Source organism: Leishmania major, chromosome 6 (assembly GCF_000002725.2).
Source record: "Leishmania major strain Friedlin complete genome, chromosome 6".
Taxonomy (NCBI): Eukaryota; Euglenozoa; class Kinetoplastea; order Trypanosomatida; family Trypanosomatidae; genus Leishmania; species Leishmania major.
In genome coordinates, this window is record NC_007247.2 from 323495 (window position 1) to 349312 (window position 25818).

At 65.2% G+C, this 25818-nt stretch overlaps 3 protein-coding genes across 3 annotated transcripts; all 3 read left to right on the forward strand.

Moving 5' to 3' along the window:
• Positions 1 to 4020: 4020 nt before the first annotated feature.
• LMJF_06_0790 (hypothetical protein) lies at positions 4021 to 7242 on the forward strand (the record flags this gene model as incomplete). Its single annotated transcript, XM_001680798.1, has 1 exon — positions 4021 to 7242. The coding sequence occupies one exon, from the start codon at positions 4021 to 4023 to the stop codon at positions 7240 to 7242; it is 3222 nt and encodes a 1073-aa protein (XP_001680850.1).
• Positions 7243 to 8323: 1081 nt separating this feature from the next.
• LMJF_06_0800 (conserved hypothetical protein) lies at positions 8324 to 13078 on the forward strand (the record flags this gene model as incomplete). The annotated part of the gene is made up of 1 exon (XM_001680799.1): positions 8324 to 13078. The coding sequence occupies one exon, from the start codon at positions 8324 to 8326 to the stop codon at positions 13076 to 13078; it is 4755 nt and encodes a 1584-aa protein (XP_001680851.1).
• A 2754-nt stretch (positions 13079 to 15832) lies between these two features.
• Positions 15833 to 25609, forward strand: LMJF_06_0810 (hypothetical protein; the record flags this gene model as incomplete). Its single annotated transcript, XM_001680800.1, has 1 exon — positions 15833 to 25609. One exon carries the CDS (start codon positions 15833 to 15835, stop codon positions 25607 to 25609), a length of 9777 nt encoding a protein of 3258 aa, XP_001680852.1.
• Positions 25610 to 25818: the final 209 nt, after the last annotated feature.

Genomic DNA, 25818 nt, shown 5'->3' on the forward strand with positions numbered 1-25818 from the left:
GCAATGTCGCGCGAGAGCACGAGCATGCACGCGAGTGACGTGCTGCCGACCACTGCAGCTGCAGCGGGGCCCGTGGTAGGTGCGCGTCCGTCGCACGCTAGCAGCTCCAATGCTGTGCACAGCAGCGAGGAGGATGAGGCGAACAGGGATACTGCTGCCGTGACGGCTGCTGCGCGCGGCGGCTTGCCATCGCGGTTGCTGCTGCGCCCGACGCACGAGCGACGCTCAACTCGGTTGCGCGAAGTGGTAGGCGATGGGCGGCCGCTCCGCGTTCCCGCTGTTGTGATACAGAGCAACGCCGACGTCGACGAAGGCCACAACCACCCTGATAGGGGCAGCAGGGATGACGACAGCGACACGGAAGCCAGCGCGAACACGCCTACGGCGTCTGGGAGCATGCTCTGTCACCCTCGTCTACCGAGGTGATGGCCGCCACGCCGACGGCGCTGCAAGGGGCGGGTCTTGCTCGCCATTGCCTTCCACTCTAGCACCACTGGCTGCTCCGAGTGGTTTCAGGACGTGACATCCCGAGAAGGCGACTAGGATAGCCGGTGCAACAGCACCTCGGGGGGCCGTCCTCGGTCGATCGCGAGCGGCGCCACCAGCCGTCCTGGGGGCCGGGCGTGCCACAGCAACGACCCATCTTCTACGTCGCTGCCGCACACGATGGCCACGGATCCCGTGCGTCACATGCGCGTGACGCGAAGCGTCCGCAACGACAGCACGGAGACGTCGTGTTGAGCGCAGCTGAGCCACGGCCTCTGGCGGAACTCTGCAGCAACAGCATCAGCCATCTCCCGTGCCCACGCGTCATTCTGCGTCGGATCCCAGGAGGCCCACCCTCCCTCTTCGAGATGGATCGTCCAGGCCTTCTTTCTATGGCAGCCGAAGCAGCGGAGCGACGCGATCGTGAAGGCGACATCGGCGCCCTCGAACATGCCTCTCACCACTGAGCGGCGACGTATGCCGCACCCTTCCTTCTCCTCTTATGCAGCCACCGCGCTCGTCGCATCGAGGCAGCTGTAGGAAGTGAGGCCACCGGCGCGCGCAGGGCCGTCAGCGATAGCGGTGGTGTGTGGCTGTGTCCTGTGTCGCCGCTGCTGCCGCATCCGACCACTAAAATGTAGCTCGGTGAGCTGCCTGCGCCGTTATCGTCGTCTTGGGCCCAACTTCTAGTGATTACCGTGGCAGGTGACGCAGTTGTCGACGTCCGAGTGATGGCTGCTGTGCTGCAGATACAAGGCGGGGCCGAGCATCCGGCGCGACGGTCTTTGGGCGCGGTGTGGCAAGCAGCAAGGCGTTGTCGTGCGGCCGAAGAGTGTGGCCAAGGGGAGAAGTGCAGGGAGAGGAATAACGGATCGTGGCAGACGGGCGGCGCGCCAATGAAGCACACGGTACAAAGAGCCGCCGCAGAACCGGCGGCAGCAGCAGCGGTGGCAGGTCGCCTCCCCGCACGTTGCTCCGCACTCGAGTGGGCGAGTTGTACCACCGAGGCTTCAGCCTCGGTGGAGAGGTGATAGACGATGATGTGCATACTGGCTTAATCTTTTTGGCGGCTTCGTCAGCACGCTGCTGCGATAGCCTCTCACTCTCCCCCCTCCCCGTCTTCGTGGTTGTGTAGGCGTGTACATGCAGTGTTGCCTCCCTATATATATATATATATACGTGGGATGGATATATGTTTTGCTCTTCAAGTAACCGGCCGAATCGCTCTCTCCCCCGACCGAATCGTGTAGGCCTTGCCGACCCCCCCCCCTCTCGCCGTGACTAGACGGCGGCGAGCGCTGCCTCTCTCACGCTCTCTATCTTTTCTGATTGGTTCTGTTGTGCCTTATCCAGCCGTTGAACGACCGTCGGCTGCGTAAGCCGACATGGACGCGGACTGTAGACAGGCCTGCCCATTCCTAAGCGATTTGAAGACGAAGGTGGGCAAGTACACGTGCCGTCTCTCCTTGTCCAAGGGCGTTTATGGGTTGGAGCACGCGCGAAAACAGACCCAATGGTGCCGTGCGCGTGCCTCTTCATATTTTCTTCGGCTCCCGTCTCACGTCCGTGCGCACGGCACCTGTGTGCGTCTGTCCGTCTGTGAAGGGGGGACGTCGTGGACGGCGCGAAGACCCAAAGCTCACAGCCGATGTACACACGCGACAACACGCATGCCGTGTGACATCACCGCCTCCGCGTTTTCTCCTTGCTTATCATCGCCACCTTTTGCATGCGTGTGTGTGCGTGGGGGGGGGGAGGCACCGGCTTTACAAGGTACGTTTCACTTTTATCGTCCGTGATGCCATCCCGGATGCTGCGGATGCTGACGCGCACGCCCGACGAGACTAAAACACGACGCAAGGAGCCAGAGAGGAGCTGCCTTGGTGAGTCTAGGTGCAACGAGATGCTCAACGCGCCATGGCGACGGTGTGCCGTGATGCTTGGGGTAGTGGTGGTGGTGATGAGGAGAGATGAGACGGCTGTTATCTGGGTGCCGCCACCAACACCCGTCGGCATGCGCGACTCTGCGATGTGAGCTGGTTCACAGACGGCGTGTGGCGCCCCCTTCCACCTCTCCCCCCTCCCCACGTCCTCACGGCCACTTTCTGTTCGGTGCGCACCTTCCCATCCGAAGCCTGCGATTAGCGGCTTTAGTCATGGACCGCAGGGGCATCCAGAAGGGTTGTCTACTTCGCCCTGTCTACGCAAGAGCAAGCTTCCACCACCGCTGCACACCTACAGCTCCGTATCGGCGCTTGCGCACCTGGAACGAGTGAGGCTCCTTCTGCAGGCAGAGAGAGCATCCTCTCTCGATAGGCGGCGCACCTACATGCAACCCCTATCGCCTCGCCGCGCCTCTCCCCTTTCCTCTCTCGACGTGCCCCGGGGCCACTCATTGCATTCCTCTCTCCCTGAACATCGACACCCGAATCCACACCCGCGCAAGCGAAGGGGCGCGTTCAGGCAAACATCAGCAGCAGCCGAGCGAAGAGCGAAATAGAGGAGGTGCCCTCCTTTTCAGACTCCCGCAGCGAAGGCGTCCGACCCGTGCAGGAGGAGACCCCACACTCTCCCTCCCTCCCTACCAAAGGCCTCCTCTTCTCAGTCCGTCGACGTCATTACCGCTGGAGCCGAGTCATGCCCACGGGCACAGAGAAGGGACGGACACAGCCGTGTTGCTCCCTTTTTTCTGTTCGGTGACGTAGTTCGGAGCTTGTGCGTGCTGTTCGTAGCTCCTCGACCACCGTCTCTTTCCGTGCACCGCGCCCCAACGCCGCCACTGCGGCGTTGGGGCGTCCTCGTCGCTGTCCCTCGCTGTTGCTGCTGCAGTTTCCATTGCCTGTGCTCTCTCTGCTTTTAACGCACCCGCTCTGCAGACGCGTCGTGATGTGAGCACGCTGGCGCATACGTCTGCGCCTGCTTACATGTCTATGCGAGGAGAGGGGGGGGGGAAGAGGTCGATACGCCGGCGGTGTGCGTTGTGGTGGGCGTGAGTGGCTTTCTGTTGCGGCGTGCACCCCGTCCACCGGTATGCAATTCATCGGTCGCCACCTTCTCAACCATGAAGCTTACCCCACGTCTCCTTCTCACTCCTCCTTGCTGTGATTTTATTTTTTTTTGTGCTGATGCGTTGCATTCCGTGCTGCATGCCGCCACGTGTGGTTGACAGTTTTTACCGCATATCTCGTCTTCCGCTGGGCGCCTTGTCCGCACTGCGCTCGTCTGCGTGCCGTGCACGCACGGGCGTGTCCGTTTCTGTGCGCTTGTCTGTCGGCGTCTCTGCTGTGCGGAGCTTCGCGCTCATGTCTCTGGCTTCGTTACTGCTTGCTAGCACACGCGCTTGCGTGCTGACCTGCTGTCGCGCGCGCGCCGGCTCTCCCTCCTGCTCGTATCTTGTCGTGCTGCTCACTTGCCTCATCTCCACCCACTGGCCCACACGCACACCGGCGCATGTGGACACAACATCGTGCAAAGTGAACCACGCGTGAAACCCCCTTCACAAGCCACTCGGCTGCACCCCCTTCCTCCATCCGAATGTGGCCTTCCCAGACGCAGCAGAGGCTACCGCGACTGCTACTCGTGGCTACGGGGACGGCGACGGTGGCGACGGCTGCGGGCGAGACAGCGGACGGCATCAGCCATGATTTTTGGTGGTGGCTCGCCCTCGGGTTTTCCGGTTTCTTCATCGTGTTGCTCATGTTCACGCTGCTGTTCTCCTGGAGCCGCTCCCTCGATGCGTCTGCCTCGGTGCCAGCATCGTCGCTCCACAGCAGGCGCCGCCAGGAGAAGCAGGACAGCGTAGGACTTTTCGATAGCGCGACCTCCGTCTCGCCAGCCATGACTGCGGTGCGTCACGCCAGCACCGGTATGGTTGGCACAAACCACGGCTCTGGTGAGGCTTCTGTGAGCTTGCTGCAGCACGCGGATCATACAAACCGTTGCGAAAACACCGAGATGATGGCGGCTGCCCTCGAAGGCGGCGTCATGCCACTCTCGCACTACGGTGAGCCTCCAGCACCGCGGCCGCCGGTGACGACGACCGTGCTCTTGGAAGGGCACAGGCCCAAGAAGGTAACGCCGGCATCGTCAAGACGATCACCCGACATCCATTTTCGCAGTGCTGCTACCGTGTCTCCGCGTGCGGCGTTGGATACTCCGCCTGCCGCCGCCAGCCTTCCCAAGCAGCCTCAGTCGTCTACGCGAGCGCAGCGGCATCGTCGTCCGAACGACCTGGGAGAGGTGACGCCCGAGGCGGACGTGGATGCCGCTGTCAGCTCATTAGAAAACCCACTGACTGCCGCTGGTCTTCACAGAGCGGGGCCGAAGCTGCTAGTAGACCTCGTAGGCGGCTCCACGCTACACTCCACACCAGGCGCAGCGGCAGGGGAGGGGAGGGGTGGCAACGACACCCCTCGCGACTTCTCTTTGGACGAGCCAACATTCTCTGGTGTGCCTGCGCTTGCGTGGCATGGCAAGCCCGCAACGCAACCCATACCCCCAGTGCCGTTGCAGCGAGCGTCTTCGCAGCCGCAGCGGAGCAGCTCGTCTGATGCGGTGAAGCAGTACTACTTCGGCTTCAAGCGCTCGCAGGATACTGCCGCCACGGCAGCATGCTCGGAGTTCATGCCGCGACGTGCGTGGCACGAGGCCGCACACGCACCGGCGCAACGCCGCTCCTCGCAGGCTCGGCGGCGTCCTGTTGACGTTGAGTCAGAGCCAGCGCCGGGCGCAAGCCGTGAAGCGCCGCTCACGAACGCACCCTTCACGACCGCGGCTGCGGCTGCACTGGCTTTGACGCCACACGACGGCGCCGTGTTCAAACCACTGACGCTGACGCTGGCGACGATGTGCCCGTTTGCCGCGCGTGAGAGTGGTGACGCCACCTCGCTGACGGAGCTGGAGCCATCTCCGCAGAGGCTTCACGTGGCTGGCGAGGATGGCGCTGCTGCAGCGGGTGCGGCCGCGTGCCGGTCGTCGCCCTGCGAGTTGCAGCACGTCTCGTCGCTTTCACCGCGGAGGCTTCGCTCGGAACTGTTTCGTGCGAGCGGTGAATGCGGCCCTGCAACAGTGAAGGCAGCTGTGTGCCGCGCGCAGCTCGACAAGCGCCCTGTCGCACGGCTGCATTCCACAGATGCGAGGCCCACTCGGCAGCTGCTCATTCTACATGCTGCGCCTGCATTGGCTAACTCGAAACTACGTGGGCACTGGCGTGACCGCCCTTTGTCGTCGCAGCCGCCCGTGCGCTCACGCAGCGGTGCTTCGTCGTCGTCGGCAGCTCAGCGAACCGCATCGGCTGGCAGCGCGACAGCGGAGCGGTCGGTGAGCACAACAGTGACGAAGGGCGTGCCGCAGCTGTTCTTCGGCAAGCGTGGCGCATCGCCGGTACGGCCGCCAGTGGCAGCAGCATCTTCCCAGCCCACCACGGCGGCGGCGAAGGGAACTCGGAGCGGCAGTGGCGTCGCAGCCGCGCGTAGGCCGCCCATTGCAAAGCCTCTGTCGGTAGACTATCTCACCGAGGCCCTCACGCCTGCTCTGGTGTCGCCGTCGGCTCTCTCCTCTGTGAGCCCGCAGCCAGCGGCAGCCTCGGCGGCGCGGGGCTCGTCCACACCAACAAGGTTCACCGCTACCGGCGGCGCATCCGTCAGCCCGTCGGGTTGGGCGGTCGCGCCGCACCGCGGCTCCTTCAGCTCCTCGATGAACGGCCGCTCGCCGCTCCGTAACAGCCCGCGACGAAAGCGGAGCGCAAGCCTGGTAACGTTCCTCGACAAGGATGATGTCCGTGTCGGCAGCGGATCTCGTGGGGGCCACGCGCCGCCGCCGCTCGCGCAGCAGGTGCAGTTGCCACAGTCGTGCGAGCTCTCTGCCGGGTCGCCCTCCTCATTCTATGCCTCTCTCTCTGTAAGCGGCAGTGGTGGAGCAGCTCGGCTGGAGCGTCTTTCCGACCCTGCAGCGGGTATCGCCGCAACCGGCGTTGATGTCGCGCCAGTCCTGCGGAATGCCGGCGTGAGTGTCGCACAGGGGCATCGCAGCTGCACGCTGCCGAGCGCCGCCGCGGCGGTAGAGCGACGCCAGGTGCAGAGCCCTGCTACTCGTGAGCCAAGCGCTGCTGCTCCAGCGACGCCGCCCCACTCGGCGACGACAGCAACGCCGCTGGAGCTGGCTACCGACGTGGCAGCGCGCCGCGCGCCGGCGGCGTTGGGACCACCTGCGTTTGCCAGCACCCGCCACCGGGGAGGTGGTGCAACAGCGGCTGCTGCTCTGACGGCAGGCCCAGCTGAAGAAGGCGGCCGTGTCGGCGCCGAAGAGAGCTGCGACGGCGATGATGGTGACTCTGTGAGCAGCGGGGCAAGCACCATTGCCGCTGGCATGTTACCAGATGCTCCACGCTGCCGGCGAGGCACGTTCGCCATAGTGCCGCCTGCTCCAACGGTTGCCTCGCAACAGCAGCAGCTGCATTCGACTGCGTCAGGCTACTCCGACGGTCGTCAGCAGCTTTTCTGCACCTCTGGAATCGAGGTGCCGCGCATCACGCACCCGACCGGTGTGGTACAGGAGTCACCTGCACCGCCTTCTACCCTGGCACGAGATCCCCGACACTGTGACCTGACGCACACCGCCTCGTACTACCCGTCCACAACATCAAGCCGCCGCCTCCTTGCTGCCCACAGCAACGCAGCACTGCCGGCTCGCCCCCACTTCTCAGGCGTTCAAGTCGCGCAGGCGTCGGCGACCCGCAGCAACGGCAGCATACATTAGAGGGTGTTGGAGCGGATTTAGGGAAGGGGGAGGGGAGGCTCTGTCAGCACACGTACTCTACGGACAGCAGCGGGTCCGCGAGTAAGCGGGTGGGTGCACCCGCACCACATGTGCACGGCAACGTGCCTCCCGCCTCCCTCTCCCTTCCTTTCTCTCGCCGCACTGGGCGGGTGGTGGTGGTGGGGGGGGGGAGGACGCCTGGCGAGGTGAGGTGGTGCTTGGTGCTGGTGGTGGTGGTAGTGGAAAAGGGGGGAGCAACGCCTGTGTGCGTGCGCGATTGTGTCTGTGTGTCTGTCTTGGTGATCGCTGATGCTGGATGTCTCTCTCCTTCTCACTCTCCGCTGCCGTCGATCTCGTCCTCGTCTCGCTCCGTCGTGTTCGTCTCTGTCGGCCCATATGCGTATATTCTTTTGTTGGTATAAGGTTCTGTCCATCCTCATCCTTATTGCGGTGCGCGTAAGACACCCCTTCCGCCGATGCGTCCCCCCGCCCTCTCCCATCCGCTTGCCCCTCCGCCTTGACTGATGGGTGGGGGGCTGGTGTGGGTGGGCGGGGGAGTACAGGGCACTCGTGCGGTTGCTTACTTGGTGTTCATCACTGTCGCTCCTTTACGCGGTCTTCGTGTTCTCCTTTCATCTGGTATTGTTGCGGGAGGGACCCCTCCCCAGACGTCCCTTGATTGCTGATGAACCTTCCAGCCGTCGGTGGTGCTCGCGGCAACGCATACACGTGCACTAGCACACCCCGGCGCACGCCAAGACAGGCGTTCCTGTGGAGTGCTCGCGTTACCTGTGTCTGCCCCTTTACTCATCTTGATCGTCACCGGCGATGTGACGCATGTGGGGTCTGCCCCCTTCCCTCCCTCCCCACATTGCCCATCATCCACTGTGTCTCGCTCTCCTCTCCTCTCCTCTCTCGCGCCCTCTGCCTCTCTGTGCTCGGCATGTAAGCGCGCAGACGCATGGCTGCTGGCGGCTCAGCTGTCGCTGTTTAACATTCTCAACGGAATACAACCAGCAGTGCTAGCACCCCCTCCCCCCTCCCACACCTCCTCCCCGCCCTCGCGCATCGATCACGTGTCATGGCAGCGACAGCGTCGAACGGCACCGCAGGGGCGGCTGCCGCGGAGATAGGGCCGTACATGAACCCCCTATCACCGCCACAGGAGTCATCCACGAGTGTACAGCAGTGGCAGCTTGTGGATGCTGACAGAAACTTTGCAGCGTCGGCACGCCCCTCCACTGTTGTGTGGTCCATGGATTCTTTCAGAGAAACCACTCTAAGCTCTCCGAGGAGCGACGACGTGGAGCCAGCGATGGTGGCGCCGCCACTATCGTGGAAGGAGGAGCGGCGGCAAACGTCGCAGGCCACCGCTGCTGGGCGCCAATCACCGCTGTTGTTAGACGACCCCCTGCCCTTGCAGGATCATGCGGCGGTATTGCACCGACCGCAGGATCGTCGGATCAGAAACAGGGCTCAGAGGCAGGCCGTGTGCAGCAGCGACGCGAAGGAGGATATCACCGCCGCCGGTGATGGAGAGTGCCGCTCCTTCACAAGGTGCATGGCGCACTCGGAGGCCACAGTGGAGAAGCGGTTGGTCTCCGCGGCGAGAACCCCTAGCACCGCTGCGCCACAGCCTCGCCTGACCGGCGAGCACCCGCAGCGTGCGCCCCCCTCGCAGGCGCAGCAACCCCACCCAAAGCAGTCGCTGTTGCCGTCCTTCTGCCAGCCCGCACCTCACCGGCTGCCACCGCAGGCGGCGTGGGTCTCCGGCGGCGGCGGTGGCGGCCGTGCCGCCTTGAACTCAGGGGACGAGCCACTTAGCACAACGTACACAGCGGCGGCCACCTCGGAGGCAAACAACAACACATCAGGCATCTTTTCTGCTTCACAGTGGATCCGGGCTACGCTGGGGGTCACCACAACGCGTTCTCGTCCCTACAAGGAGACGGTGGCCACATCACCGTCGCCTCCACAACCGGCGACGTTGGCGTCTCGCAAGAGCCCGCCTGCAGCACAGGTGGCCGCGCAGCTGCACGAGCGTCGCGTGGCCGCGGCCCTGCAGTCCCAAAAGGAGATGCGCGAGTTCATGGCGATCATGCGGCGTATGGAGGCTGCGGGCGGAGCCAACGCGGCACGTCAGCGTCGCCGCCGCAGGCCCTGCGGCGGCGCCGAGAATGGCGCTATGGCGTGTTGGCGCGCGTCGCGCCAGGCCAGCACGCCCCGAAGCAACAGCACAGTCAGCCATCCATCCGAGCAGCCATCGCTGCAGGGCAGCGCTGGGGCTCGTGACGGCGGCCGCGCCAGCATGCACGGCGAGGGGACAGACGAAGACGAGGCCAGGTCCTCGGTCACCTTCTCCGAGATGACGGAGCTCGACGAAGACGACCAGATTGTCGCCACCCCAAGCCCCTACCTTCGCACGGATAGTGCAGCTAGGTCTGTGCAGGCTAGGCGGGTTCGCGGACGTCGCCGCGGAGCGCGCGGCGCTTCTGAAGTGGTGTCCCCCGAAACGTCAGCTGCCTCGGCGGAGGTAGCTGCTGCTGTAACCACGTCCCGCATGGCCGTCTACAAGCTGCGCGATCGGACGGCGCGGGGGTGGGTTGCGCTGCAGCACAGACGGGTAGCGCGCATGCGCGCCGGGACGCCGGTGCTACAGCGCGAGATTCAAGCGAGTCAGCAACGACTGCTGCGCGCCTACAAGGGCAACACAGAAGGCGGTGGTTCGGGAGCGCGGGCGCAAGCGGTGCCCCGCAAGGCCATTGTGGACGCCGCGAACACGGAAGACGGGCTGATGAGCGTGGCAGGACTCCCAGATGGTACACCGAAGCTCTTTAAGATACCGGTGGCTGGCAATCTGATGGCGCTGACCGTCTCGTGGGGCGGCATCCCCGAAGATGTGCAGCCCGACGACGGCGCTGCCGGTAGCGACGGCGACAGCGTTGATAGCGATTTCTCGAGCATGAAGCACTCAGCGGCGAATGCGAAGCGTGTGTCGCAGGCACCAGAGGTGGACGGAGAGGCAGAGGAGGTCAGTAGGATGAAGAATAGCGGTGCTGGTAGTGGCATCGGCGGCGGCAAGGACTCGGACTCGCTTTGGGTCGGCGGTGATGCACCCCTCGCGCCGATTGCGGCGCCGGACCAGCGCAGTACATCGCTGGCGCGATCCTCTTCTACGCTCAGCAATGGCACCTTGCGCACCGCCAACGCCCAGACGCTGACATCCACTTCGCGTCTTCTCGGTGGCGACGTGGCGACTTTAGAGCAGGCGGCAGACAGCACCACGTGCCTCTCAGCTCGTGCGTCCGTGGCCGCTGCCGCACCTGAAGCCGCGGCAGCGGCGAAAGAGGAGCAGTACCTACGCAACGAGCTACAGCGACGCCTGGCACAGGCAAGCGAGTGCACCATATACGGGCTGCACAATGCGCTGTGCGGCGCGCGGGGTGGCCGCCCATCCAAGTCTGTGAGGACGGCAGCTGCTGCTACAAGCGCCGGCGTCGTTGTTGGTGGTGCTGCTGCGGCCCCGCTCAGCTCACCGATGGTGGCGGCGCGTCGGCATCACTCGGGGCAGTGCGCTACGTCACCCGCTCTGCGATTCTCAGCGCAGCAGACGTTGAGTCGGAGCACGTCTGTAAAGATGCCTTCCATCATACAGACACGCAACGCCGTGGTCACCACTCCTGCATCCGCGGCAGCTGCCGGCGCGCTGGAGCGACGTGCCGACGCATCCCTCTCTCCCCCTGACTCCTGCGGCTCCCCGAATCGGCGAAACCGTCAGAGTGGCGCCCAGCTCGGAAGCGACGCGACAAACTCGATGAGCATACTCAGCTCCGTCCCCGCTGCACCGCTTTCGTGCGTCGGGGGCGGCGACGGCACGGCGGCGGCTGCGCGACCGCGCGCTGTGGCGGCGCAGACACCCGCGGGCAGCGTTGCCGCCGCCGCCGTCTTGCCGCCGCCGTCCGGCCGCCCCCGACGCAAGAAGAGCGTTCGAAAGCGGAGCACCCTGCATCGACGCAAGCCGTTGCTGCCTGTCATCGGCGTCGGCGAGCACTCAGCGGTGCTGCTCCAGCAGGAGTTGCTGGCGACGCGACGGTGGGAGCTGGAGGCGGACGAGGCGCGCGCCCACGATATTGAATGTACCTGCGCCATGCTGCAGCGACTGCGCCCACTGCGAGAACAGATGATGGTGGGCGACACGTGCCCGGGCACGCAGCGCACTGGCGCGGCGAAGCGTGTCGCTGAGGAGCCAGCCGATCCACTGCTGCTGATGCGCAGCCGCACACTGTTATCACAGATGGAGACGCCACCGGACACGGCGCTCGCGACGCCCACGCCGTTGCCGCCGCCGCCGGGGCTCTCGAATGCACGACTCCGCAGCACCGCTGCGACTGCCGCGGGGATAGCGCCATCCCCGCCCCTGCAACGCAACGAGGCGGACGCCGCCATCGCCCGTTCGCACCTGCCGCAGGCGGCGTTGTGCCGTCAACGGCAGCTGATCTACGACGAGGCGGTGCGGCTGGACACAGGGAACCGACTCGAGGCGCGCACCGCCTACCTCGATGCCCTCACTCAGCTCGCGCACAAGCACGTGTCCTCCGTGTCGTGGCCTGCGGTGTTGGCGCTCATAAGCGAGTTACGTGATCGATTGCAGCGCGAAGCGCAGCTGACGATCGGCGTTTCGTCAGCCACGCGGGATGGCACAGCTAGCAAGCCGACTGTGCAGGCGGCCGCGATATCGTCGTCCTCGTCGGCGCTGGCGCTGACGGCGACGAAGCCAACCGCGAAGCGGCGCAGCTCATCCTCCACGATGTCCTCACTGTTGCGGACCTCTGCGGCACTCCAAGCAAACCCACCAGCGCTACCGCCATCCGCACAACAGTATGGTGGTCTGCAGCAGCTCATCGCCACCCACCTCGGCGTGCTCGAGTTGACGCAGTGGCCGGTGCAGGAGGTGTTGCAGCACCTCGCAGCTCTCTATAGCGTCCCGCTCTCCCTCCTGCACGAGTGGATCGCTGAGCAGCAGCGGCGCTACTCGCGCTCGTACAGCTACGAGGAACGGTTTCTTGCGATTGATTGCACCATTGCCGGACGCGCGGCCACGACCGACACGGTGCTGCGGCTCACACTGCACCGTTGCCGTCGACCACCATTGGCACCGCTTCAAAACTCGCCGAGGGCGGCGGGTAGCGAGAGAATGGGCTACGCCAGCGGCGTCCAGCAGCAGCAGCAGCCTTCTGGAGAGGAAGGGGGCCTGTACTACATTCGGGTGCGGTCGCTAGTGCAGTCCGTGGCGTCCACGGCGGTCCCGCTGAGTTTGACGGCAGCGGCCCCGTTCTCGGGGGCGGCCGCGCCCCTGCGCGCCTTTTCGGCGTCGCCCAGGAAAGTCGCGCACTCGTCGACGGTGCGCTCGCTCTCTGCGATGGCCTCCGATGCCTCCGCGCTGCCGCCCTCATCGTGTGCCAGGGCTCTCAACTTCCTCGGCCAGACCTTGATTGTGAACTTGCTCTCCGCTGCCGCTACCGCCTCCGGCCGCTCAAGGGATCACCGGCGCCGCACCGTGACCAGGAGAACCCTTGTGCACCGCAGCAATGGCAGCGGCGGTGCTGACGCCGACGCGGAGACCGACGACTCTGTACTGGCGGTGGAGCTGATGCAGGCAGGTAGCACAACCCCTCTGGCGTGCGGCGCGCTGAACCTGCGCAAGCTCGGCTTCAACGCGCACAACCCGAACAACGGTGGCGGCGGCGGTCAGATGCGCGCGCAGAACGTGCAGATCGCGCTGAGGCGCAAAGGTTACCGAAGCGCGATGCTGAGTGCAACGCTGGAGATGATGTGAAACGGTGGCGGTGGTGGTGCTGGCGCGTGCCTTCACCACCACGTGGGGATCTCCTTGACGACAATGTCGCACGCGTCATTCCTTCCTTGCCATCTTTTGCGATGTATGTGCCGGAATGCCTGCTTGCGCGCATGATGTACGCTATCCAATGTAGAGAGAGAGAGAGAAAGAGAAAGAGCCTGAGGCGAGTCAACACACAGGCGCTGGCCTCATTTACCATCCTCCTCCCTCCTCCCTCCTCCCTCCTCCCTCCTCCCTCCTCCCTCCTCCCTCCTCCCTCCTCCCTCCTCCCTCCTCCCTCCCCCCTCCCCCCCGACACGCGTTTCTGTGTCGGCTCTGTGTAAAACTGCCGCTTCTGAACACCAGGCCCCGCACCTCCTCTCTTTTCTCCCTTGCTCTCCCCGCAGATTTGCTCAACTCGGTTGGCGCTCGGCAGGAGCGCAGGCGGGTGAAGGGACTGCCAGCATCGTTCGGAGCAGCGGGGGCGAGAGAGCGGTGGGCCAGGCGGGTGCCTGCCTGCCTGTCTTTCCAACTCTCTCTCTCTCTGTCTCGCCCTCCTCTATGGCGTGAACACGAACACAGGCACGCAGGCAGCGGCACGCACGACGCGTGCTGGCACTCCGCGAACGTGCGCTCATGTAACAAATATGTGCCGTCCATGGTCTTGTGGCTTCCTTGCTTCTGGCTTGTTCCCCCACCCCCACCTCCACCCGCTTCCGCCGGCGCGCATGTGCCTTTACGTGATTTGTGCAGCCTCACGCTCCCTTCGCGGCCGCGTCGAACGTTGGCGTTCGGCTTGCGGTCGACTCCGCATCGTGCCCGTGCCTGATGGCGTAGGCTATCGCCCTACTCCCTTGCCTTCACCCCGGACCCGATGTGGCGACCTCTGGCGGTCCATTCCTCTCCTCGTCTCTGTCTGTCTCGTAAACGCTCGCTTGCGAATTGCTCAGCAGCCAAGCTGAAGGAGAGGCTCGGCCACGATACTGCGTGCATGACAAGACAGAGGGAGGGGGAGGAGAAGACGCTGAAGTGGCGGAGCCCCATCGATGGGTGCGCTGACCAGGGGTGGGGCGTGGCAGCTGGGATACGTTGTGCACACGCGTCCATGTGCTCGCGCGGGACAACCCTCCTACCGTTGCTGCACCATCGTGCCGTTTGCCTTCCAGGCCTCCGGCTGTTCTTCTTTCTTGTCCAAGTGGATGGCGCACGCATCCGCATGCGCGCACACCTCCCCTCCCACTGATCCCCCCGCTCTTCTTCACTCTCCGTCTACTTCCATGGTGGCAGTGCAAAGCCAGCCGACACCCCCACCCCCGAGAAGAGCGGTTGGCACCTTCAACACCACCACCACCACCACCACCAGCGCGATCATCAGCGCGTGTTGTCTGTCTCCGTCTCTGTCGGCCTCCTCGTGTGCTGCCCTCGAGCGCTCTTTCCTGCCCTCCACATCCTTCGTCCATCACCCTATCACGAGCGTCTACCTCGTGTGACTAAAGTAACGCAGCGGCGCGAAGGCAACAGGCGCAGACGACATCTAAGACGGTCGACGGAGAGGTGGTGCGCTGTGTGGGGCGAGAGAAGAAGGGAGGGAGAGAGGGGGGCCTGTCAACGTGCGAAGGCTATACCAGCGCGCACACATACGCCCCTTCATCTTGTCTGTCTCGCTGCGGGGGCGGGTAGCGGCTCAGCGAGACGGCGGGTCTTTGACGCTGTCTGCGGGTCGACTGCATTGCTTCACCGGTGTTGTCTGCCCTCGTGCGTGCGTGCGACACGCTCCGCGCACCCGTCCGTCACCCCCACTCCTCTTCTTCCCGTTGTGTTTCTGTTCGGTCTTCGCTCCCGCTCGACCACCGTGTGCTTCGCGGCGTTGTCCTTGTAGCGGGCTCGAGGCACACGAGTAAGGAGAGGGCTGCTGCGGCTGCGATGCAGCGACGCGGTTGGCGCCCTGGCCATGACCCTTCATGGTTCTCACCAGTGACCTCGCCTGCTAATGCGCGTCGCACTTTCTCCTACGCTTCATCGTTGGCGGCGCAGGGCGCGCTGGTCGGTGGCACCGCCGCCGCCGCCTCGATGGTGCAGCAGCAGCTGGCGGGCGCAGCGGCAACGCAAGCGAGATGTCGCCGCGTTTGCCGCTGCGGAGGCGCCGCCACGCCGCTACGGCGATCGAGCCTTCCGTCGCCGACTCGGCGCCTGCAGTCCTCCACACTTGCCAGTGCCCCGTTTATGGTCACGCACAAGCGCCCACTGCACACGGCGTCGTCGCCACCGCCATCTGCCGAGCCTGCGCCGCCGGGCCACAGCGGCGATGACGGCCGTCTTTCTGTGCCGACCCCATCAGTTGCAGCGGCTGCGACGGCCTCGACGCAGCGGCACGTGGTGCCCCGCAGACGACAGGCGAAGCGCGCCGAGCAGCGCGCGAGTGAGGAGGCGGATCGACACGGTTGTGATGTGCGTGACGCCCGCAGTGGTCACCCCCGACTCACCAACCAGCCCCTGTCGGCCGCCGCCGCCGCCTCACAGAGGGTGCTCACGCCAGCGCGGCAAGACGAACGCATCCCGGGCGACGGGCCAGCACTTCTGGATGCGGCCCGACTTCCTGCTCCGCCGACGCGGTGCAACGCCACGCCGGAGTCCATCTGCAGCTACCTTCTCACCCTTCGCCGTGCGGTCAGCTGCAACCGCGCCGGAACACACCTCTCAAGTATGACGCGCCGATCTGCCATGGTGTTCATGCATCAAATCCTGCCGACACTCATGACGATGCCTCCGGTACCGGAGGCTGATCTGCTGACTGGGTCAACGGTGCCAACACCCGGGGGCGACGCCGCAGCTAAGCGACATGATGTGGAATCGGGGGCAAGCATTCACAGTGCCGACGCCGCGCGCGCGAGCTGCGACGTCGAGCCGCTCGCTCATCCTTCTTTTCCGCCTCCGCCGCCCCCGCCCGCGCCTCATCCGAACGCGCTCGAGTCGCTTCCTGCCAGTGTCGATGCGTCCCGGCAGCTGAGGGAGTGGGGCAAGGGGACCGTTCCGTGGACAGAGCCGCTTGCGGAGGCCATTCTGCTGATGTGCAACAAACTTGATTGCGAGATGCGTCAGATGTGGGTCGCGCGCGCCGCGCTGCTCTACCTCGTGTTCGAAGAGGGGAAGGACTGTGCCGACGCCCTGCAGCCACAGCCCGCTGCGTTGGGCGCCCCTGCGAGCAGCCTGACGCGCACGCCAAGGAGTACTCTGAACGACAAGGCGCAGCTGGCGCTCGCGCTGATGCGGACGCTGGAGGTGCATCGTCGTCAGAGTCGCCTGATGCGTGAAGTGCTGCGCCCGGTGACCATGCGGTTTGCGGTGCACTTGCGTGAGAAAGCCAATGCTGCTGTGTCTTCCGACGCGCTCGGCAGCCGCAGTGAAGCTGCAGCGGGGGCGCTCTCGGAGCTGAAGAGCCGTGATACGCGTGCTGCAGGCGTGAGTGGCGACGGCAAGGTAACCACGCATGTATCATCCGTGCCGCGCGCCGTTGCCGCGCCCTTGCCCCGGCGTGAGGGTTCCTTTGTGAATCTCGAGCGCTACCTTGCAGATGGGCTGCTGCCGCTGCTCTACGGCGAGTTCGTCCACTACTGCCGCGCCGTTGAGCAGTGGCATGACTGTAACTACCGTGCGGTGGTCTGTACCACCGTGGAGGCGACGACGGCGGCCGCTGCACCACAGCAGCAGCACGCTCCCCGACCAAGTGCACAGGACGGCCGCACGTGCTTGCCTTACATGTCGCGCGCTGACATCGAAACGTTTTCACTGCTCGCCGCGGTGCTGCACCGGGCGCTCGGCCTGCACAGCGTGGCTCGCTGCGGCGACGAGGTTCATTTTGACTTGAACGGGCACAGCGCAGATGCGTACACGTCTGTGGCGCCGAGGTCTCACGGGGTCGCCAGCGACCCGAGCGGCGGTGTGGGAGCTTCTGCCGATCATCTCCAATGCGGACGAGAGCGGTTGCGTGGGTCCATGGCAGATGCTGCACCTGCTGGCGCACCGCGGCCTCCTCGGAGGCCGCGGTGCCAGCCGGCGGTGTCACTGCGGGCATTGCGGCTCACGATTGAGGCCATCACCGCGCGACTCGACGCGGATGGCGGGCCTCACACCGGAGCGCAGGAGTTGGTCTCCCGGAATTTGATGCAGCAGGCGGGCGCGGGCTACGATGTGCGAGCCTATTCCCCGCCGCCGTTTGTGCCGCCGCTGCACGCCCGGGGAGCGCGCGGCGGCGGCGGCGGCCCATCGTCGTCGTCAGCGTCATCGCCCACATCGAGGTTTGGCGGGGCAGCAGCGTCCTCTTCCGCGCGATCACCGCGCACGCCCTCGGCAACGGCGCCATCGCTGGAGGCCATGCGAGAGGGACGCTGCAGTGGTGGCAAGGGCCACGACTGCATGACGACAGGCAGTGGATCACCGCGCTCGACGGCGACGACGCCGCCGCTGTCGGACAGATTTGGGAACTTTAACATCGGTAGCTTCTTGCCGATTCTCAGCCTATGCGCCCACGACCGGTCTTTCACCATTTTCGTGACGACTGCAGCAGACGGGACCGGTGTCCATGCTGCGACGACATCGGCCACTGGCAGCAGCAGCCCCGCAAGTCCGACGCCAGCGGCGGAGCCCAGTGCACCGTCCGAGGAGGACGTGTCGGCGCTCGCCGCCGCCATCTCGAGGCTTCTCCTCCTTGGTGTATACTGGGCACCGCTCTGCCGGACGTACCAGCTGCCCGCGGTGCTGACCTTCTTCGCTCGGGCGACGACAGCGGAGCTGACGCACGCCGCTGCAGAGAAGAGCACGTCAGCAGCAGCAGCAGCGTCCAGCCCGCACCCCGCTTCGTCACACCCGACCGCAGCCTCGCGGAGCACAGGGCCGGCGCGAGAGGCGGAAGCGGCGCCAGTGGACACGAAGGTACTTCAGCTAGTCCGTGACGCGCTTCTGCCCCCAAGTGACGATCTTGCCGCGCCGTCGTCGCCGTTCGTGCAGCAGCTGAGCCGCCTAGTCTACTCGAGCGGGCGCTACATTGAGTGGTTGAACTTTGGCACATGTGCGACCATCGCCGCCACTCTCGACCGAGTGCTGTCCCAGTGGCCGGTGCATCGTGCCGACGTCGCAACGGCGGCCCCGGCGCGCTTCCTCAGCGGTAACGCTGATGTGGGATGTGGTTGCGCAAGCGACGACCGCGGGGGCGGCGGTGGCGATGTCCGTGTGGCTACGGCCGGCACGACGCCAGTGGCTGATGCGGCTGGCACTGTTGCGGTACCACATGCCACGGGATCGTGCGTCGTCTTCCGTGCGCCGGTCGCGGCTGGGATGGCTACCTTGCATGTTTTCGCCGCCATCGCAGATGAGTTCTGGTCTCGGGAGCGCGGACGCATCATGTGGCAAGCGATTTCCAGACAAGCGAGACAACGCCTGGCTGTCATGTCGAGCACGGCGCTCATGCGGGCGCACTCGACGAGATTCTTAGGGTTTAGCACGCACACCTGCACTTACACACGACTTCGAGTGGCAGTACCGAAGGTCAACGGCGATGGCACGACAACGACGACGGCGGCGGCGGCGAACGGGGTTCGAGAAATTCTGAAGGCGCCCTTCTACATACTGCGGTTAATGGGAGTGCGCAGCGCGGCTGCCGAGCGTATGGGCACGCCTGATGAGGTGCTGAGGGTGTACCGCACGAGCGAGCGTGCGGAGTCCTACATGGCGGTGCTGAACGCCCTCGGCTGCACTACGGCAGCGCGTCCGCTTATCGGCGAGTATCTGAGGAGCGACTTTATGTGGCGCACCATCCCGAACGACACCTTTGTGCCGCTGGTCACGGCTTTGGTGGAGCTGGAGTTGACAAGTATGACGGTGCCGGAGCTCTTGTTGGTAAGTGGCAGCCTGGAGCACAGCACTGGCGCGAAGCATGGCTGGACCGCCAGCTGGAGCCTGCCGGGACGGTTGGCTGGATGCTGCTCGTCGCACACGATGACGAGCTTGAACGCACGCGTCGAGCCACACGAGCTGCGACTGCTGACCGCAGACGATGAGGATGCTTACACCTTCTGCATGGAAACCGATGCTCGCGAGCTGCAAGAGATGGCTGGCACGGACACTCGCCACGGCGGTGGCAAGCTCCCTCTTCTCCAGTTCACACTGCGCCGGATCAGCAGCGATGGCCGTGTGCTGGATCCGCCGCTGTCAGCGACAACGACATCCAGTGCCGCGCACGGGCACACGGGTGTGCGAGGCAGTGCCACGCCATCGTCCACCGTCCGTCAGGTTTCCCGCCAAGGCGCTGGTGGGGCTCGAACACGGACACGCTTCGTCGGCGCACCGACGTGCTACAACCTCGAATCGGTGGCGAAGTTGCTGTGGGAGCCTGCCTACTCAAAGTCGCCCAACGAGAGCGCACGAATGCCGCTGACAGCCTTTCCGCCGCTACTTCGATCTATAACGCTGCTGGCGGAAGCGGAACGCCGCGTTGGCGACGCCATGCTGCATGACGCCGCCGACCTCCGCCGCGATGGCGCCTCGCCCGGCAGCAGCAAGTGTCACGCAGGCGCAGCGCCCCTGCGTATTTGCAGCGTCGAGCTCATCTTGCGCATGGCCTGGCGGTTACTCTTCAGCTCTGCCTCTGAGGCCTCCGCAGTGGCAGCGCCAACGGAGGCGGTGTCGCTGGAGGCCCTCGTGACGTTGTACCTGAGCCTCACCAGTGTCGCGAGTCAATGGACCGTTTCATCGAACACGCGCGCTCTCGACGCGCGTGCTGCGTCGCGTGAGCTGGCCGAGACGTCTCCCGCCGCGGGCGAGCGCGCGCGCAAGATCGGGGGCGCCGCCAAGGCGTTGGCGCCGCCGTCCATCTTACTGGCGGTGGATTGTTGTTTGGCGCACTGCGAAGTCGCCCTGCGACCGCGGCTGATGGCGATCGCGCTTCACACGGCCGGCAGCAGCGCGGGTGACGCTGCACACATAAAGCCGGAACACGTAGCGACAGACCTACGGGTATTGCTGCAGCTGGCGGTGCTGACGGAGAGACTCCTGCCATGCCCGGCAAATATGGCTGCACCGGCGACGGCGACGGCGGTGGCGGGTATGCCCGTTCACGAGCTGATCCACCGGCAGTTGTTTCGTGAGCTGGGGGCGAGTCTGCGCGAGGCACCGCTACAGCGGATCGCTGGAGAGGTGTCGCGGCTGCCGTGGTGGGTAACGCGGCGCGCGCATGCCGAAGTGAGCGGGGACGGCACGTCGCCGCTGTCGCCCCCGACCTCATGGGTCGAGACGCTTTTGCTACGGGAGATTGGTGCCCAACGGCTGCCGGTGGCCGAGCGCGCCCCTACCGCCGCCGCCGCGCCATCGGCGGCGTCGTGCTCGAGCACGAGTCACCACAGCTTCGAGCTCTTCGAGTGGGCATTGCTGCCGTTCTACACGAAGCTGGAAGCACGCCAGCACGATGCGAACGCCGCCGCCACGACGGCCGATAAGGCTGCGGCTGCTCCATCGCAGTCACATTCGACAGCAGCGCCGATGATGGATAGCTTCTTGTGCCTGGAAGATGCGTACCGTGACTGTGCCGCTGGGCTTTCCACCGGCTCACCGTCCGGCGCCACCACGGATGCCACTAGCGTCAACGGCGACGGCAGCACGACGGCGTTCCAGGCCAATGACCGCTCCGCTGCGCCACACATGGCGACGCTCGAGGCTGCTCTGCACGCCTTGCCAGCCCAATGCGACTCGTTTCACATCCTTCTGCACGTGGTCCGGCAGCTGTTCCTGTCGCACCCGGTTCTCCTCTCTACCGCACCTGACGCCGCGCTTTACTATGAACTACGCACTGCCCGCACGGCGCCCGACCACGCAACGAGCATCGCGTCGGCCACTTCAAGTGCCTCAGCGCCGGAGCACGTTCTGGGGGCGGCAGTGGGACGGCAGGCGTGGGCAACGCTGCCGACGCAGCGAGTGGAGCTGCCACACGACCTGCGCCAGCGCTACGTCGACGCCCTCTTCCGTTGCTTCAAGCGACTTGTGCCCCACCACAGCTGCACCGCAGAGGAGCTGGTGGAGCTGCTCCACCTTCTGTGGCTGGCGGACCCACACGCCTCCCGCGTGGCTTCCTCGGCTCCGTCGTCGTCGACGAAGGCATCGACGTCGCAGTGGGCGAGCCTCTTCGCACGATGCCGCGACTTCGTAAAGGGGTCGATGGCTGAGCTGGATGCTGCCGTCGAGATGCACGACACAAATCCCAGCTGGAAGGATGGCAAAGACGTCGGCGCATCACCGTGGCTACTCCGGAGTGTGCCGGATGTGCTTCAAACGGTGTACCGCACTGTGCACTACGGCCTCACCAAGAGCATCGTGCTCAAGCCTCGAGAGATGCACTGGCTCTCCGTTAACGCCATGGCTCTTCACCCACGATCGATGGTGCTCTTCCTGCACTGCCTCAACATTGTAAAAGGGCTGGAGGAGCAGCGCCAGCAGTGTGCCTCCACGCCACAGCCACCGTCAGAGCCGCCGTTGCCGCCGCGGCAGCAGCGAGCACAGCACTCGCTGAGCAGATGGCACCAGAGCACACTCGAGTTCTTCCAGCCCTTCGTCGTGTATGCCGCGATCACCGGAGAGGCGATATCGGGAGTGGCGACGATGCGCTACATGCCGCTGATGCTGGGCTCTTTGAGCGAGATGGACCCACAGCTGGTGCTCGTCCTCATGCAAGCCACGTTTGCAGGGGCCATGTGGTCCGGCGATGCTGGAAAGAATCCACATGGCCGTGGCGGGGGCAGCAGCCGGCGTGAGCGAGCGAACGCGGTGAACACCGTCTTCTATCGTAAGATGCTTGCTGCCTCACAGACGGGCGTAGGCTCCGGGCGGATAGGCCAACATGGTCATCTCCAGCCCGCCCGCGCGTTGAGTGATGGAGGTGTGCAGAATGCAGGACGACTTTCGGAGAGCATTGCGGCAACGATGGCGGCGTTGCTGATGGTGGCAAGCCACGTGCAAGCGTCGTCGACGGTGTGGGCCTCGAGCAGAGGAGCAGGAGGGCACGAGGACGCATATTCGGCCATGACCACACGTGCGGCGCCGCAGCAAGCGCCATCGGCGCACATAGGCAGGGCACATCATAGCGCGCTCATTTTCCTTCGCAATTCTCTTTATGAGCTGCTCCTGATGGCGCGCTCGCGCCGACCGCTGCAGTGCGCGTCCGCCGTCACGGTCGTCCAGGTAATGCAGCTGGCGGTGGTGCAAGAGAGCCCGCGAATGGTGAGGCTGCTGGATTGGCTCTTCTTGAGCCTGCTGATACCACCCGTGCAGATCATAGAGACGGCGATCGTGCCCGCCGCCACCAATGGACCGCCTCACCGCGGGAGCGGGCTCGCCGCAGCTCCTCTGGAGCACCTCTCCTCGCCTGCCACCACCACCACCGCTGCTACTCTCGCTCACGGCGACAGCGGCAGCGACGGCGAGAGCAGTGACAAGCACAGCCTCGTCATCCGTGCGGACACTGTCGGGGCCACACGCTTCCCAGCCGCGCACGAGGCCGTGCTGCTGCTTCGCCTGCTGCCGGTGCAGTATTGGCGCTCCCTGCTGCACCGTGATGTCTGTTGGCCCAGGTACCGCGGGTACGCGCTGCAGAAGTTCAACAGGCGTTGGCAGTCGCTGGCCGTGGCGAGAAGCGGTGACTACACGGCTGATACGATGCGACATCCCACACTCAACAAGTGGAATCAACTTCGCGGCTCGCTGTCGTCACTCTTGCTTTCACTGGACGTCGAGTCGATCGCGTGCCTCGTGGCGGAGGCGATGGGGCCGATGGTGCTATTGGTGGTGACGACGGAGCTGCTGCGCGTGTTGGCGCGGCAGCGCGCCTGCTCGGGCGACAGCCCTACCACCGCACGCAAGGAGGCGGAGGGCACGCCACGTGCCGTATGCGCTGCGATGCGAACTGTGTCACGCACCGATGGCTGCCAGCGCGCGCAAGCTGACGAGTGGCCAGCGGGGAACGCTGCGCAGAGTGACGCAGGCGACGACACCCCCTCGCCCGCATCGTTGACGTCGTTTGAGGTGGTGCGTTGTTATGCCTCTCCTAGGTCTGTGCTGACCGACGAGGCGGTCCAGCCATGGCTGGAGGCGGCGTGCAATGTAATCGATCAGCTGGCGAGTACGCGGCATACCGACTTCGTGGCAATACTTGAGCGGGAGGCAGAATGGCAGAGGCGTGTGACGGAGGCCTCTTCATATCGCGGCGCGGCGGCGGAGGAGGTGCCCCTCGGCGTCTTCCGCCAGACTGCCGTTGAGGCAATGGCGGCGGCGAGAGCGCCTACCAAGGGAGGTGCCCGTGAACCCGCTGCGCCCGTGCTTGACGTCGGTGAGGATGGCGTGACTGAGGTCAGCGACGCCGTCGACCGTGCTGGGGCGCGCGATAAGGCTGCGCTTGGCTCCGCCGCCGGTGCGCCGGCGGCAGGCGACGATGTGAGCGCTCTTGGAGGCAGCGACGGATGCGGTGCGCCGACGACGGACCTCTTCACTACCACGGCCACCGCGCCGGACGACGCCGTGGGCGAATGGCCTGATGACTCGGACACGACGGCAGAGCGGCCGCTCGTGCTTGACTGGAGGCCAATCGCCGAGTTTGTGCGCGCAGTGCGTGAGGTGGATCCAGGCATCGTACAACGACAGGTGCGACTGGAGTGTTGGATGCGACAGCCGGAGCTGGCGGTGGGCGCGCCAGCGGAGGCACGGGCGCTGCCAACGGCGCGCACTCGCCCCTTCTCGCCAGCAACGACACCAGCCGCTCCGTCAGCCTCACTCGCAGAGGCAGCCGTGGCGGGCGTTATGGATGATGCTCGTGATGCGTTGCACAACGCTGCTGGTGCCATCCTGCAACATGCACGCGCGTACTGGCAGGCGGCGGATCGAGCACATGGTGTGCGGCCGCTGCTGATGATGAACTTGTGCGACGCGCTGAACCTTTATTCTCTCGATGCGCAGCAGGTCTGCCATGCCGGTGACAGCGCCGCTGGCGGGCAGCTGGTAAGCCCCACTTACGAGGGCGATGCAGCCAAAGACCCGAGCGACACAGCCTCCTCCGCAGCCAGGGTCAGCACCCGTGACTCTGCCGAGGTCGTGGAACAGGCTCGCTGGCTAGAATACGTCACTGGCGGCAGCGGCTTCGACCGCGGCAACGGTCCTGCTGCGTCCTGGAGCAGTCTCTCCACGACGATGGTACTCGGGCTGGTACGCCCCTGCCCCGCCCTCTCGGTGCCGTCGATTTGCGCGCCCAGGGCAGCGGGTGAGGCGACGACGGTGGGCGAGCACAAGCGTCGGCGGATTGCCCTGCTCCGACGCGCCGGTGTGTTAGCCTCGGCGCAGGAGATGGCAGAGCGGTGTCGCGCGTACGGGCTGCGCTGTGCGATGCGGCATGACGGCGCGCACACCTGGCAAGCCAGGTGTGCGACGGATTTCTGGCGCCGGAAGTCTTGGCGGCTGCAGCGCGAAATTTTCGAGTGTGTTGTCGGTGACGAGGTCGTCGCGGCGGCTGCCCGCGCACGCTTGCACGCCTCGGACAGTGGCGTTTCAGCGAATCGCCATGCAGAGGCGGCCAGGCAGGAGACCGCAGCAGCCGCGTCTGCGGCCGGGCGGCCCGTGACGGATGGGTGCATGTCTGACGTGGAGCGTCGTGCTCGCCACCGACTCCAGCTTCTCCGTTGCGATGACCTCGCGCAGCTGCTGTTGCTCATGACGGCCAAGACGTCGGCGGCGCCACCGTTGCCGAGTGCAGAGGCTGGCGCTAACATGGAAACGGATGCATCGCTCTCGCTTCTAAGGCTTAAGATGCGTGTCGTGATTGAAACAATGGCGGAGCTGCTGCCGAGCGCCTCCACGAACGAACTGATGCAGGTGGTGCTCGCGCTTCTCAAGCTCTCGATCTCTGCCGCAGCGACTGACGCCAGCAGCACCGACGCGACCGCGTCCCAGCTTCTTCACTACGTGTGTCTCGAGGCGCGGCGCGTGCTGGCGAATGTGGCGGTGCTCGTCGCCAACGATGTGGAACGCTTCACCTCTGGCGAGTTGCTTTGGCTCATCACGCGGCTGCACACCCCATGCATTCGGGCGGCGGTACCGCCTCACGCACAGTCGGCTCAGCAGGCGGAAGGTGGCGCGGCGGCGCGGAGCGAGACGTTTCCGAGGCCTACGCATGACAAGACGTCGGGAGACGAGCCTCTCGATGTGTCGATGTCTTTCGTGTCAGCAGCTGTCGCGCGCGCCATCCGCGTTGTCATCGAGGGCACCAGCGACCCCACGGGCAGTGAGCGAGGCGACAGCGCTGACCCTGCAGATGAGATCGGCGATGGCACTGATACCCCGACTAACAGGACAGCTGCTGTCGACGACGAGGTGCCAGTCAATGCTCAGTCGGCGTCACCCGTGACAGTGGCGCTGTGGGCCAACGCCGTCGCTGCGGCAGAGCAGCTGCAAGGGAAGTCGCAGATGCAATACCTGCTGCAGCTGGTGGAGCGCTCGGCGGTGTAAACGAGCGCTTGCCATTGTTGTGTGTGTGTGTGTGTGTGTGTGTGTGTGCGTGCCATTGCTTGTGTGCCGGGTGTAATGTCTTGGGGCGTGGATGCCGCATATTCGGCAACGTGATGGGCAGGAAAGGGGCGGCCGGCGGCACATATCTGTGGCACCAATCACCGAAATGCGAGCAACGTTGAGGTTGCAGAGGGGCCAGGGCAGTGCTG